At 41.5% G+C, this 15,574-nt stretch overlaps 1 protein-coding gene across 3 annotated transcripts in view; it reads left to right on the plus strand.

The window, feature by feature from the left end:
• The first annotated feature begins 6,375 nt into the window (after positions 1-6,375).
• Positions 6,376-15,574, plus strand: part of LOC138969990 (ras-responsive element-binding protein 1-like) — a 73,540-nt gene continuing 64,341 nt past the window's right edge. For all 3 annotated transcript variants that reach the window (XM_070342590.1, XM_070342591.1, XM_070342592.1), the window contains exon 1: positions 6,376-6,633. In XM_070342590.1, the coding sequence (XP_070198691.1) occupies positions 6,513-6,633 (121 nt within the window). In that variant the 5' untranslated portion in view covers positions 6,376-6,512. The remainder of the gene's footprint in view (positions 6,634-15,574) is intronic.

Raw genomic sequence — 15,574 nt, forward strand, 5'->3', positions numbered from 1 at the left:
TTAAAAACACTTTCATCTTATTCCTTGTCGGTTCTTGATTCCAAAAATATATAGATATGATATGTTTGGATTAAAAACACGCTCAGAAAGTTAAAACAAAGAGAGGTACAGAAAAGCGTGCTATCCTTCTCACCGCAACGAATACCCCGCTCTTCTTGTCAATTCCACGTGCACTGCCTTTGCCACGGGCGGTGGAGTGACGATGCTACGAGTATACGGTCTTGCTGCGTTGCGTTGCGTTCAGTTTCATTCTGTGAGTTCAGGGCCGGACTAGGCGAAGAGGAGGGGGGGGGTTGCGAGTGGTGGCCCAGGGGGACATCCCCCCTGGCGGCAGGGGCGGATCAGTTCATTTTATGACTGTTTTTTTCCAAAAGTATATTGAGAAGATATGGGTGTGAAGGCGTGAATCGCTGACGGCGCGAAGCGCCTAGCTCGCTAGGGGGGTCCGGGGGCATGCGCCCCCGGAAAATGTTGAAAAAAGGATGCAAAATGGTGCAATCTGGTGCATTCTGAGGATGATCATTACCAGTTTCAGGCAGCAGATTTTGTCACTGATTAATACCCCAAAAATTGAAACTCAATGTAAAATAAAGAAATGCATACCTCATTCAATATTTTTATTTTTTGGCTGGGGGGGGGGGGGGTCCGGAAACCCTAGAACCCCCCCCCCCCCCCCTCGTTGTGGGGGTCAGGGGGCGAAGCCCCCTGAAGCTGACGGGTAGGTCATATTCTGAGATAGGAAAATGGTCGCTCCTTGCATGAAACGGCATAAAATAAGCAATAATAAAAAAAATTAAATAAGTAAGGTACATGTTTAGGCTAGGGGGGGGGGGTTGCGCAACCCCCATAACCCCCCCGGTAGTCCGGCCCTGGAGTTCGACAGCTACTTGACTAAATATTGTATTTTCGCCTTACGCGACTTGTTGTTGTTGACTCAAGAGAACAAAGTATCAAGTTCATGAAAAATCTGTGTATAATTTTGTACAGAAACAATCGTTCACTAAGACAAACCCAGCAACATCCTTAACAGAACTGGTATTGAAAGGTCTTGATACGAATAGCGTGAATTTGTCTCACGACGAAAATTTAATAAACAGCCATACAATAACCACTTTAGATTTTGTTTTCTTTCTACGCTTTATTGTTGAGTGCCTTGTGTGCTAAAACACTCCGGTGGAATTATCTGCGGTGCCTTGATATTGTGTGTGTTTAAATTTATATCTTTCGTTATGGCTGTCTGTGTGTCCGTGTATGTGTTCATTTGTCTATCCTTTTTCTTGTTCTTTCTCTGTTTGTTCTCTTTTATTTTACGAACGGCTGATCTGTCGTTTCTTTTTTTATATTTAGTCAAGTTTTGACTAAATATTTTAACATCGAGGGGGAATCGAAACGAGGGTATGGTGTATGTGCGTGTGTCTGTGTGTGTGTCTGTGTGTGTGTGTAGAGCGATTCAGACTAAACTACTGGACCGATCTTTATGAAATTTGACATGAGAGTTCCTGGGTATGAAATCCCCGAACGTTTTTTTCATTTTTTTGATAAATGTCTTTGATGACGTCATATCCGGCTTTTCGTGAAAGTTGAGGCGGCACTGTCACGCCCTCATTTTTCAACCAAATTGGTTGAAATTTTGGTCAAGTAATCTTCGACGAAGCCCGGGGTTCGGTATTGCATTTCAGCTTGGTGGCTTAAAAATTAATTTATGACTTTGGTCATTAAAAATCGGAAAATTGTAAAAAAAAATAAAAATTTATAAAACGATCCAAATTTACGTTTATCTTATTCTCCATCATTTGCTGATTCCAAAAACATATAAATATGTTATATTCGGATTAAAAACAAGCTCTGAAAATTAAATATATAAAAATTATTATCAAATTTTTTTTTCGAAATCAATTTAAAAACACTTTCATCTTATTCCTTGTCGGTTCCTGATTCCAAAAACATATAGATATGATATGTTTGGATTAAAAACACGCTCAGAAAGTTAAAACAAAGAGAGGTACAGAAAAGCGTGCTATCCTTCTTAGCGCAACTACTACCCCGCTCTTCTTGTCAATTTCACTGCCTTTGCCATGAGCGGTGGACTGACGATGCTACGAGTATACGGTCTTGCTGAAAAAGGGCAGCTACTTGACTAAATATTGTATTTTCGCCTTACGCGACTTGTTTTCTTTTTCGGTGAGTGCTTTCTTTGTTATCTAATCTTTAGATATGTTTTCGTTGATTTTCTTTTGTTTTCTTTACTTTGTTCTCCTTACAAAAAAACAAAAAAATTGGGGGAGGGGGGGGGGGGGTTGCCCTTGTTTCTGTCTTTTTATATTTAGTCAAGTTTTGTTTATATTTAGTCAAGTTTTGACTAAATATTTTAACATCGAGGGGGAATCGAAACGAGGGTCGTGGTGTATGTGCGTGCGTGTGTGTGTGTGTGCGTGCGTGTGTGTGTGTGTGTGTGTAGAGCGATTCAGACTAAACTACTGGACCGATCTTTATGAAATTTGACATGAGAGTTCCTTGGTATGAAATCCCCGAACGTTTTTTTCATTTTTTTGATAAATGTCTTTGATGACGTCATATCCGGCTTTTCGTGAAAGTTGAGGCGGCACTGTCACGCCCTCATTTTTCAACCAAATTGGTTGAAATTTTGGTCAAGTAATGTTCGACGAAGCCCGGACTTCGGTATTGCATTTCAGCGTGGTGGCTTAAAAATTAATCAATGACTTTAGTCATTAAAAATCTGAAAATTGTAAAAAAAATTTACGTTTATCTTATTCTCCATCATTTGCTGATTCCAAAAACATATAAATATGTTATATTCGGATTAAAAACAAGCTCTGAAAATAAAATATATAAAAATTATTATCAAATTTTTTTTTTCGAAATCAATTTAAAAACACTTTCATCTTATTTCTTGTCGGTTCCTGATTCCAAAAATATATAGATATGATATGTTTGGATTAAAAACACGCTCAGAAAGTTAAAACGAAGAGAGGTACAGAAAAGCGTGCTATCCTTCTCAGCGCAACGAATATCCTGCTCTTCTTGTCAATTCCACGGGCACTGCCTTTGCCACGGGCGGTGGAGTGACGATGCTACGAGTATACGGTCTTGCTGCGTTCAGTTTCATTCTGTGAGTTCGACAGCTACTTGACTAAATATTGTATTTTCGCCTTACGCGACTTGTCTTTTGTTTGTCTTTGAAGGGAATGGGGTGCAATCGAATTATTAAGTGTCACACACAGCGGTAGACATGTGCAATGATACCTGACAGAAAAAATATTTTCTCATGTAAAACACACACACACACACACACACACACACACACACACAAATACACACACATAAATACAAACACACGCACGCACACACGCACGCACGCACGTACGCACGCACGCACACACACACACACATACACACACACACACACACACACACACACACACACATACACACACACACAAACACACACACACACACACACACGCACGTACGCACGCACGCACACACACACACTCACAAACACACGCACGCACGCACTCACAAACACACGCACGCACGCACGCACGTACGCACGCACGCACACACACACACATACACACACACATACACACACACACACACACACACACACTATTTATTCAAGGTCCATCTACTCTGACAGGTAATAGTTGTAATTACTTAGCTATACAATCTATAACCGCCTAGTCTTTGACCTCAATTTGATTTGCAATGACTTCTTTTCCCATAAGAATAGTTTGCGAACATATGCATGCAGTAAGATTTTTTTAAACATTGTTATCTATTCATAGCAGACAAAAAAATGACGACAATAACTATTCATAGCCTGAAAGGGAGAATCCGATCTATATATCTATTGTTATCACAGGGCTTAAAAACACAGGCGCTAGGTTTAATAACAATACCTTCAGTACAATATTAAATGCGCATTCAACTCGGTCGTATATGAGACGACAATATACTTATCACGGCAAATCGTCATACTTCTAACACAACCCCGGACACGATAGCAGAATTAGACTCGATGTCATGGGCGACAGGAACAGGAAAGAATGAATTTAAAGATATATCACATCCCTTCCCTTGTAAAGCATCATGCAAACCAACATAGATCTGTTCAATAGTTTACATGGGAGAAGAGCACCCTTCAAATTGGACAAATACCAAAATTCAACAGCCTGGCTGCATTCTGAGCAGATTGCACTTTTTTTGCTGAATTGTAACTGACACCTATGTCAATCTGCAAAATAAATTCAACGAAAAATTCAGCCTGGCTGTTGACATTTGGCAGTTGTCAAAGTGGCACTTGAGGTATCCTCTTATCCCATGTGAAAATGTAAAGCCAGGACGGTGTACGTGATCGATCACATGGGTAGGTAGGTGGAGGGGGGGGGGATCCTTGAAGGGGAGCTTTCTTGCTTCCTTGTTCTGTCAGTGAGATGCACACACAACAATCCATGGTCTCTTTATTTATTCTTTTATTTTTTTTAAATCATCTCGCTCGATCTAGACTAGAGTTTGGTTACTCTAAGTTGTATGCAATACATTTAGACCATCGTGTACAGAGTTTTGTTCGAAAATCAATCTTTGGTTACAATAACTTGTTCACAATTGTCTTTTTTCACATTTTTGCTTTCTTTCTGTTTTTGAACAGTATTTTGTCCGAACACCACTATCTGGTAATTTTAGCGCGTGCAGTTTACCTGTATGGCATGTTGTGCAGTATTTTGACCCAAAACCAGTATCTGGTCTCTATAACTAGTCTAGTGTGTTGTACTTACACGGTGTCTTGTGGAGTAAATGGAATATATATAAAAATGCCTGGTCGCAATAAATCGCACCGATCCTGCTACTTTTGTCATCATTTGTTGCGGCTTATCGTTGGTTGAGCCTAAAAATTCTTCGTCATTTTAAGACAAGCGTGGGGCAAGAACAGACCAAAAACCAATACCCAACCAGCCGTAGAAATTGGTTGATCGTCTTCTCCTTGGCTTTGGGGCGATTACAGTTAAGTATGGAGATGACCTCGATTTTCTACCCGATAGAGTGATGGGTTCGTTACAAGTGTATTCAGCGCCACAGTAATTATTACGGATTAAGCGGCTTAAACCCAAGTAAATTCTGTTTATTGGGGACAAATCCTCAGTCTCTCTTCTTGTCTTCGCATCAGCCGTATCAGCCTCTGCGGTTGTTCTCTCTCTTTGTTTCTTGCTTCCCACTCCCATATGTATACCCTAATACCAAACAACATCATCAAGAAAGACAACAACAACACACACAAAAAACAAAACAAACAAAAAACACATACAAAGTTGGATGTACTTTCCTTCTCACAAACACAACAACAACAAAACAACAAAAAAACAACAACAACAACAACAGCAACAACAACAACAAACAACAACGACATGCTAAAAACACTCACACAACGTATACATCCCTTGAAAACCAACATTGTCACAGCGAAGTCATAATTATTCGTTTCACATCCCCGCCTTGTTATCATCTCAGCATGTTGACTGATAATAAATATAACTAACTTTGTACAGCATCTCGGACTAGTGTAATAATTTTCAGACCAAAGACTGCGCGATCGCGCCATTAATAAACGTTAGTAAATTTCTCAGTAGAACCTCACTTACAACATCTTGGCCTGGTGTGGGTTATTTTCAAACAAAAGATTCCTAGGTCTAACTGACTCAGTCTTAACAGGACGCACTCAAGGATTTTGTTCTGCGTGTCGTGTCAAGCATACATCTCGGGCTGTGCCAGGGTGACAAAAAGATTGGATGATATCCAGCCCTCCCCATCACCACCGACGACAGGTAACGTCACACCGGTGTTTACCGATCTCTTCAGGAAAAACCAATCACCATCTCTCTGCTGCGTGTACCCCGTTCTACTATTCCACCCGAGACCCCCTCTACCCCGACCTCTTCGGCTTACTTGCTCTGCGTCGCTCACACACACACACACACACACGTCAGTCCAAATCGCACTCAGGTTCCCTAGCACAGTGTGTCGACGGCAGAGAATCGCGCAGGTGAAGGATCGACAATAGCCAAGTTCGATCTCTCCCAGCCCAACTCTTTTCATCATTCTTCAGTCCCAGGCTTCAGTGGGTTACACTACACGCGAACACCGCGGTCGACTAATGCTGAGAGTTTCTCTCTGCGATATTCTCAGAAAAAAAGACTCGGACTGACACATAGGTATACAGTTAACAGTTTTTCCCCATCAAGTCTGAACAGTAAAAGAGACGGGGAGCGGGAAGGAGGAAGGGAAGGGACGGGGGTTATCGTTGAGATACGCTAGCAGTCACAGAAACCAAGCACGCCACCCTACAATACCGTTATTACCTGCGATTTGGCCCCGCCCACTTCGACCCCACCATCATTAGAATCCGTTTGACAGCGCGAGCAGCAAAGCTGTACCTACCCACCTGTGTGTGCCAGCCATCCCCTACAGGGCCTCAGTACTTCTGCGACAGCCGTATGACGGGATGCGACACGCATGCTCGGCAGACAGAATCAGACTTGGGAGTAGAGTGCCAGGCGGCAGCAGCCGCAAACATGTCTCGCAGAAAGCAAGCTTGCCCTATCAGAGCCATCAAAGGTAAGTTTTTTGATACTTTCGATATATTTTCTGCATCTTGGTTTCGTTTCGATGATGGACTGAACACTGTTTCTGTGATTTGTCGTCTGCTGCGGGTGTTTGGGTCTCTCGCATGCTGATTGTGAACAGACCGAAAGTTATGATCGGAGCAGACGACAATTTCAGAGTTCAGACTGCAACGGCGCTTGTTTTAAACGTTTTCAGCGATACAGTTGTATGAAATGGCGGGTTTATGATTGCGGGAGATGATAATCTTCTTTCCCATTGTTGAACGTTATCGAAGGTGTTTTTTCTGTGACATCATCTCGGCTTATGGCGAGCCGGGTAGAACATGGCCCGTTGCCAAGATGTTATTCAGGATGCATTTACACCTGTGGTGTGCTGCGTTGTTGCGCACTGGCAGGCTTTTGCAATGTAGATTTTAATTTTGTTTACCACAGCAGATCAAATGAGTACTTAGGATATGGGCTTGTTTGTTCGTCTTTCATTTCTCGAGATCAACCATGTCTTAGAAACAAAGATGAGTTCATAGTCACGGGGACTTCACGTCACGTCATTTGACTTGTGACAACCAGTAGCCGAGACGTAGGCTTGTTTTTTGTTATTTCTTATTTTACGACTAAATTACACCCAGGAAGTGGGGATGCTAAGGGGATGGGTTGGATACTGTTACCGAGATCCGGTAAAGTTACAACACCGACTGCAAAACAATCATCTCACTCAGCGATATTTTTTTTAATCTGAGAGGTGGTGGAAGATGAAGGCGGGTGGATAAGGAGAAGTTGTTCATGCGAATATATACCCCATACACGCTCACGCACACCTGACACTGAATACACCTGCCCTAGATGCTCAGTCTCCGCATCCGATGACTAGTCTTCACCCGAGGTAGGGTTGCAGGTAGAGTGGGCCCCGGCACAGGGGGATTAGCGACGAGTTGAAAAAGACATGGGAAAGCCTTGCACGATCACGCCCGCACTTAGTAAGTTACCACTTAAAAAAACCTTCACCGCATCAGTACAGAGGAACCCCGTTTTTTAATCACACAAAAAAAAGAAGAAAAAAAGAAAATTAGGTCTGCAAAAAACGGAATGGAGTCTTAAAATGTATGTAACTTTAAAGAGGCTGTAGCCTGTAAACAGAAAATATTTTTTAAAAAAAGCAAAGTCTCAAAAGGGGGGGGGGGGGCTGTGTCTGAAGAGTGGGGTTCCACTGTAATCTGTAACTGAGCTTGTATGACTAGCTTTCACGAGCCGGGTGCATTATGAAGCAAGACAGAAAGAGGCGGGATGCTGTGTAATAAGTATGCGCGTAATTCAGGATACACTTTTCATCTGTGAGGTGGGTGTCTAATTATCAAATCCGTATCGGTCAGGTTGACACGGATGTGTTTGCGCTTAATAGGTGTGATGATGGATGAGAGGTAGGGGGGTGGGGGGGCGCAAGAGAGGGGAGGGTAGGAGAGGGGGGGGGGAGGCAGGATACGGTTAACAAAAACATGTACTGTATCTATCTTCATCCCAAAATGATGCGGGTCAGTGTCTGCTTTGCATTAATTCGTTGAAACGATTTCATGGATATATTAGCCGTATAGGGATACGACTAAGATAAAATGTACTTTATCTTCTTCTTCATCCCAAGATGCGGCTCAGTTTTGGTCTTGCTTTATCTCTTTCTTTTTTGTTAAAACAATTTCATGAGTAGACTATGCATAGGCACAGTATTATGCGTATCATCTTACATAATGTGTCAGCTGTTTATTGTATGTGGGATGACATGTTGTTTTTATTTTTACATTATGTAAACACAGTCTGTGCGTATTGGGGAACAAAAATCATTGTTTATAGATATTGAAGGATTAATTTTCATTTATTTGTCTGTTTGTTTGTTTCTATATTTCATTTTTTTTGTTTATTTCTTTCGTCCTTTTTCTTGTCCTTTCTTTCTTTCTTTCTTTCTTTCTTTCTTTCTTTCTTTCTTTCTGTATTCAAATTTTTTTTATAAATTGCCTGTTTTTTAAAAAAATATTTATTTATATATGTATTTATTTATTTATTTGGTAGTGTGTGTCAGGATGGAGTCGACTTAGTTATAATGCATATTCAGCAATAGCAGTCGGAAAGGGGGGTGGGCTCACGCTAGTCACAAGTATAAGTAGAGGTGAAAAATGTACATATTATTGTAACGTCATCTTTCTGTTACAAATACTTTCTGAAAACATAACTTTCTTCGTTCATTGGTTTAAACAAAACTTTATTCAATTTTAATCATGACAAGAACAATGCATGGATGATTACATACTCAAGCATATAATGCTTATTTTAAGCAATCATAGTAATTACAAAACAAAGGTTAGCATGATGGCGGAATAAGTACATTAGCTCATTTCAGGAAACGAAAAACAAAACAAAAGACAAAACAGATACACAAACAAGCAGAAAATGGGAAGGGGTTGGTGATACAGGAGGTGGGGAAAGGGCAGCTAGCTAGTAGCTTCGTTCATTGTCATCAACAATTCTTGGATAACCAAGGAGCATAGATGTGTAAAATGCCGTCTTCACAGAAGAATCTTGCGTACAAGTAAAAGAATATTCTTTGATTTTTTTCTTCACATAACCGCACATTTAGGTATGCGTTAATATAGATCTTTGTCCTTCTTTCATCCTGTCTTCCCTGTTTCCTGCTAAGCTCCCCCTGTCCCCCTCCTCAGTCCCTAAACCCCACCCCTTACATCAAGAATACATCAATACCCCACATTTTCTTTGCAAAAACTGTCAATCTCAGGTACTGAGCCAGGTACGCTACATTTCTCGGTCGTCAAACTGCACATAGGCTCGTGCCCCAAAGCATGGGCGACGGGTATAAACATTCCAATCTATAAGAGTGGTGACCCTATGAATCCTGGTAATTATCGTGGGATAACACTAAATAATAACCTAGGGAAATTTTTCTCGCAGATCATTAACAATAGACTAAATGGATTCCTGGAATCTAATCATCTATATGCGAGGGAACAGGCCGGATTTAGAAAGAAGTCGAGAACGACGGACCAAATATTTATCCTAAAAAAGATCGTCGACGGAATAATTACAAACAGAAAAGACAGGTTGTATGCATGCTTCGTGGACTTCCAAAAGGCCTTCGACAACGTATGGCACGAAGCTCTCCTCCTCAAACTTAACAGGATAGGAGTTATGGGGAACTGTTTCAACGTTATAAGAGATATGTACAGCAAATCTACTATCTGCACTAAGACTGCACTCGGACACTCACATGACATACCCGTCCGGAAAGGTGTACATCAAGGCAATACTCTAAGCCCCACACTCTTCAACATATTCATCAACGATCTCCCAGATTATCTGCGTGGGAATGACTCACCAAGTCTGAACAGTGCCCAAAATACAGAAATCCCATGCCTACTTTACGCCGATGATTTGGTAATTCTGTCCACATCCAAAAGAGGACTACAAAATAAGTTGAACCGACTGAATGACTACAGCAGTGAATGGGGCATTAAAATAAACAAAGAAAAAACGAAAGTGATAATATTTACCCGCACAGACCCAAAAGTACCAATACTATTTAACTGTGGCACACATATGATTGAAAGTGTAGACCAATATAAATATTTAGGGGTCATCTTCCATAAAAGCGGTAAATTCTTACAAACCCAGGAACATTTAGCCAAGCAAGCAAACAAGGCATCGCATGCCCTGAGACGACTAATTAGAGGAAGAGAGATGAAAGTAACTACAATGATGCAACTATTTTATACCTTAGTCGCCCCTGTGTCCACTTATGGAGCCGAGGTCTGGTTCCCATCAGCAATCAACATCCAAAACGAACAATCGCTACCCGACATATTCGATAAGTGTCTATCGAATAATCTACCCCATGAACAAGTGCATTTAAAATTCAGTAAACGCCTTCTTGGCGTCCACAGTAAAGCAATGAACTTGCCAACGCTAGCAGAGCTCGGGCAACTCCCTGTGGGTATAAAACTAATTGAACAAACAATAAACTTCTGGACCCACATCGCTGAGTCAGAAGAAAATTCATATTTACGACAGGCTTACGCTGACATGATCGACAGACCACAAGACAGCTCACCGCAATGGATACATTTCATTCGAGCAATCATAGGTAACCTCGGACTGGACCATAACTGGATACTTCAGTCAGCAGTCCAAAAGAATGCGCTGATGAAAACTCTACGACGAGGACTAGAATACGAATACGTACGATTTTGGCAAGGAAAGAAGACTGAGGGCTCAAAACTGCAATACTACAACACAATTACTGACGGCGATTACGACTGTGAAGCATACTTGACATGTGTAACCAACCCCAAACACAGAAAAGCACTGTGTAGATTGCGTATTAGCGCTCACGATTTAAAAATCGAAAGGGGGAGATACACAAACACACCCAGAGAGGATAGAAAGTGCACCGTGTGTGGCGTAATTGAAGACGAGCTCCATTTCCTGGATAGTTGTACAAGATTTCATGATCTACGCTTGCAGCTTATGGAACATGCACGTGTTAATGCTCGAAATCCGAGTCAGCTGATGACGATGCAAGACGTATCGATACAGCAACAACTTGCTGAATTTGTATACAACTGCATGATTATACGCAATAATGACATAACTACAGATACATAACAATGTTGTAATCACTGCTCCATGGACGATATTTCTTCTTGTCTTTACAAATATCCACTTCGTGTCTGATAAACCCTTTACTGTGTTTTTATGACAATTAAATGAGTTCTGAGTTCTGAGTTCTGAGTTCTGAGTTCTACCCGTTGAATCCTCCTCAGACTTACTTAGCCCCGCCCCTTTTTCTTGCCCAGCCACTCACAGCGCTAGCTCAGCCGTCAATCGATCTGGGTTCCCCATCCCTGATCTCTCTGCTGCAGACAGATCTCCTTGGATGCTGCTTTCAACTCGCTGTCATTTTAGTCTTTGATAGCTCTGTTTGGTTTCTCTTTTTCGTTTGGCTGTGTCATCGTCTTGGAGGTGATCGATTTGAGACTGTGAGGTGATAGGTGTAATCTATAGAATAGGCTCTGTGAATCGCTTGCCTTTTGTGTTTGCTTGCATGTGTGTTATTTTGTGTTTGTTTTCTTGTTTTAATCTATTATTACAAATATTAGTGGCCACATAAAAATATGTTGATCTGGTTCAACCACATCTGTAGAGTAAATTGTGTGTTGATTTGCTTGTTTCCATCTTTTTCTTGTACTCCTGCTTTTTTCAGTGAGATATTGCTAATTGTGATACTGATTTGTTGCTTTGCCGTAAAAAAAATGAATATTACATTTAAGTCAGCCTGAATTACTGATAGCAAGAAAGACAAGATGCGTAACCCTTTGAAACCTGAAAACAAATGGGTGCTAAAACAGTTCATTTTTTTATCAAACCGTGCTTCGGTGCAAGCATCTCGTATGGCGCCAAAACTGTTGAAAAGTACAGGAGTTATCTTTTGTAATCCATTTTTTTTATTTTTTTTTATCTTAATGTATGTTTTTATGGAATTGCATTCATCTGCGTATATTTCAATATTGGTTGTTGTTGTTGTTGTTGTTGTTGTTGTTGTTGTTGTTGTTGTTGTTGTTGTTGTTGTTGTTGTTGTTGTTTATCTTTATGTTTATTTTTTTTATTGTTTGGTATACAATATTTTTTATGTTTTATTGTTTGGTTGCCAGTTACAAAGGGTTAACTCGAATCGCATTTTCCCTCTTAAGCAAAACTGCTCGCAAGCCACTAAGAAGGCTCGTGAGACCGCTTTACCTTCGTTCTATTTATTTCATCGGCTCATGCATGAGGAGAAGGCCGGGATGGATTTAGTCTCAGTAGCCGAGGATTTAGCCGTGCTACCTTTCTTATCCGGGGTAACTAAGGGGATAACGGGTGTCGGTTGCACAAGAGAACAATCCTCTGAAACGAGCAGTCTTAGTTGCTACCCCCACTTCCTCCCCTCGCCCTTTCTACTTTCTCGGTCAGCTGCAGCCTCAGTCCCAGTGAAGTGTGAAATTGCTGGTTTGAAAGATGACTTTAAAGTCCTTTTGAGAAACTCAGCAGCTCAGGACAATTGTCTAATCAGTTGACCAGATGTCTGTGCGTGTCAGAGGTCTGTTGCACCTACACTAAGTCAGATTTAATCATCCCGTCTTACACGTACTGTATCCCACGTTCGGTTGTACTTCACTGGTAACAAGACTGACTAGTTGAGTTTAACGTCCTGTTTAGACCAATTATTGGCCTATATAAAAGGGACAAGTAGAGGTAGTATGCTATGTCATCATATAATATAAGTCCAGTCCTTAAGAGGCGAAATGTTTAGCCTGTAGGACATGAAAATTCCCTTTTGTTAGTATGCTATGTATGCTCGTCCAAAGTTGTGTACTAATTTTACAATTTGCCGGAGTGTGTTTTTGAAGAAATGTTTTTTTTATGGTAATGAATTCCTTGTGGCATACTTGATATCATCCATTCAAGCGGCCCAAGTGGCTCTTGATTTATCCAGTTGCATAATTATACGTTGGTTTGTAAGAATGAGAACTGACGCTATCCGCATTGAACATCAAACTAATATGCTTCTCTCGGGATGCAAGATTTCCAACATGTCGGCTATAACTAGACCCACGCGATCTGCGTTTGAGGTTGAAAGTGCCTATATTGATCTATATCGATCTCACGATGATTACCTGCATATCATAGCAGGTTTTCCCCAACTATTTCCTGGAACATCCAGCTATTGATTCTTTTTTGACAAGCCAAGACTTCCAACATGACGGTTTTAACAAGACCGACGTGATCTGTGTCCGAGGCTGAAAGGTCCTGCATTGATCGACATCGATCTCACGTTGATTACCTGGATATCATAGCAGGTTCTGCTGACGTCTGTCTCCCTTCCAGACGTTTTGCTGGTTTTCATTTTCTTTCATCTTTTCTAGTCATCAGATGCTGCTCATTTCGTTGCTGGTTTTTATGTCGTCATCGGAGTTTGCATCAATGAATTGACTAAATGAGAAAGGTTTACAAAGCGGGTTAAGCGGTCTCCCCCGAGTAAGTTGCTGTAACCGAGAGATAGAAATGACTGGAGGAGGCCTTATTGTGGTCAGTCCTCGGTTGTGATGTTTGTCTGAGCTGTAACTTGTTGACGCCTAATTGGGTAACATGCGGTCGCCATGGAGCTTGGTCCCCGCTGCGCGCGTACATTCACCAGCTTTAAACGAAGGGCTTCAACCACGGTTAACTTTCTTCACAGCTTCTCACGTGTGTGTGCGAGTTCGAGGACTAAGTCGGGACTTTTCTAGCTAACGCGAACTTCCAGCAAAAGATTGGACGGTGATCCCACCATCTTCCTCATCAGAATTGTTCAACATAGACACTCCAATTAAAGCTTATAGACATCTAAACAAAGCTTACTGCTAGATGTCTCAACACACTGTGGTAACTTACAGACTTCATCGATTCAAAGCTTGGTTGGCAGGCAGGCAGCGCGATCAGATAACCATCTGGGGGACTGTTTATAACCGATGAAATCTACCCGGTTCCTGTCTCCCGAAGCAGAGAGCTGAGCAGGACGCGACATGTCTGAAAGATAACCCGGGTAGCGTATTGATCTCGCTCGGGACGGGGACAGTCATTTTCTCTGTGTTTGCAGCCTTTGGTCTGCCTCTGTGGGGGGTTGCTTCTCTCACAATTATATTGAGCTCGGTATAGAAACGTTGGACTGGAGACGCTTTTATTCTCTGTGCACTTTGTTGTCGAAAGAGAGAGAATTTGATACTGATAGATAAAACAAAAATATACGCAGTAGATAAGGAAATTTGTATACAGATAGATGAAGAAAAAAATTCAGTACATACACAAAATAGATAACAGATAGGTAGATACAGGTTGTGATGTGTGTAAAAGAAATGTGCATACTGATTTTGGTTTTGCATGACTTAAAAAAAGTATTGATACATATTTTTGCCGTACATGAAAGATTGGTAGATCTATTATGGTATACACCGTCTGCACATGAAATATGCAGAGTTTAATAAAAACGTAATGAGTTCCAATTTGAATCTGACAGATAGAAGGGCGATGGCGATAATGACGATGATGACTGGTGACACCAAGAAGAATCACTTAAATATGACGTTGTTAGTGATGACGCTGAAAAGGGTCACTTAGAATATGATAATGAAAATGATGAAGGATGACGCTAAAAAGGAACACTTTAAACATCATGGTGACGGTAGTGACTGGCACTTAAAGGGGCTGACAAGGGGCACTCTTTTATATTATGATGATGACGGGTGACGTTTAAAAGGGACACTTATAAATATGATGATGACGATAAACACGTGCACTTGAACGTGATGATGTTGATGACGACTTATCACTGAAAACTAACATCTAAGTATGATGATGACAAAGGTGGTTTAATGACGCTGAAAAGGGACACGGAAATACAACGATGACGATGCTGAATCAGTTGTGACTCTAGGCAAGAATAAAGAAACTTATAACTCCAGGAAGAAACAAGGTTTCGTCAACGATTTTGTAATCAACATTGATCGAGTTTTGCCTTCCCCAATACCCTCCAGTACCCTCCCACGTCTTCGTCCATCTCCCGGCATCCACTTAGGTAGGCACGACAGCCAGTCTCCGGGACATCTCAGGGTTTCTTTGCTCATACTTCAATGGCCTTTATGGAAGGGACGGATTCAATTTCTCCCCTCGTTTCCGGCCTCGATAGCCCGCACAACTCTGTGAAGGAGGGCGTGCGTGCACTGAGAACGGAGAGTGAAAGCCGAGGCCTGAGAGCAGATTTATTATCAGCAGTCGCAATAAGAGGCAAGCAGGGTAGGGTACCCAGACGCCCGTTAGGTGTCATCCGAGGGCTGCGCTCAATCAATTGTACCCGGCGTACCCCC

The sequence above is a fragment of the Littorina saxatilis genome, linkage group LG1 (assembly GCF_037325665.1).
Source record: "Littorina saxatilis isolate snail1 linkage group LG1, US_GU_Lsax_2.0, whole genome shotgun sequence".
In the NCBI taxonomy this organism is placed as follows: Eukaryota; Metazoa; Mollusca; class Gastropoda; order Littorinimorpha; family Littorinidae; genus Littorina; species Littorina saxatilis.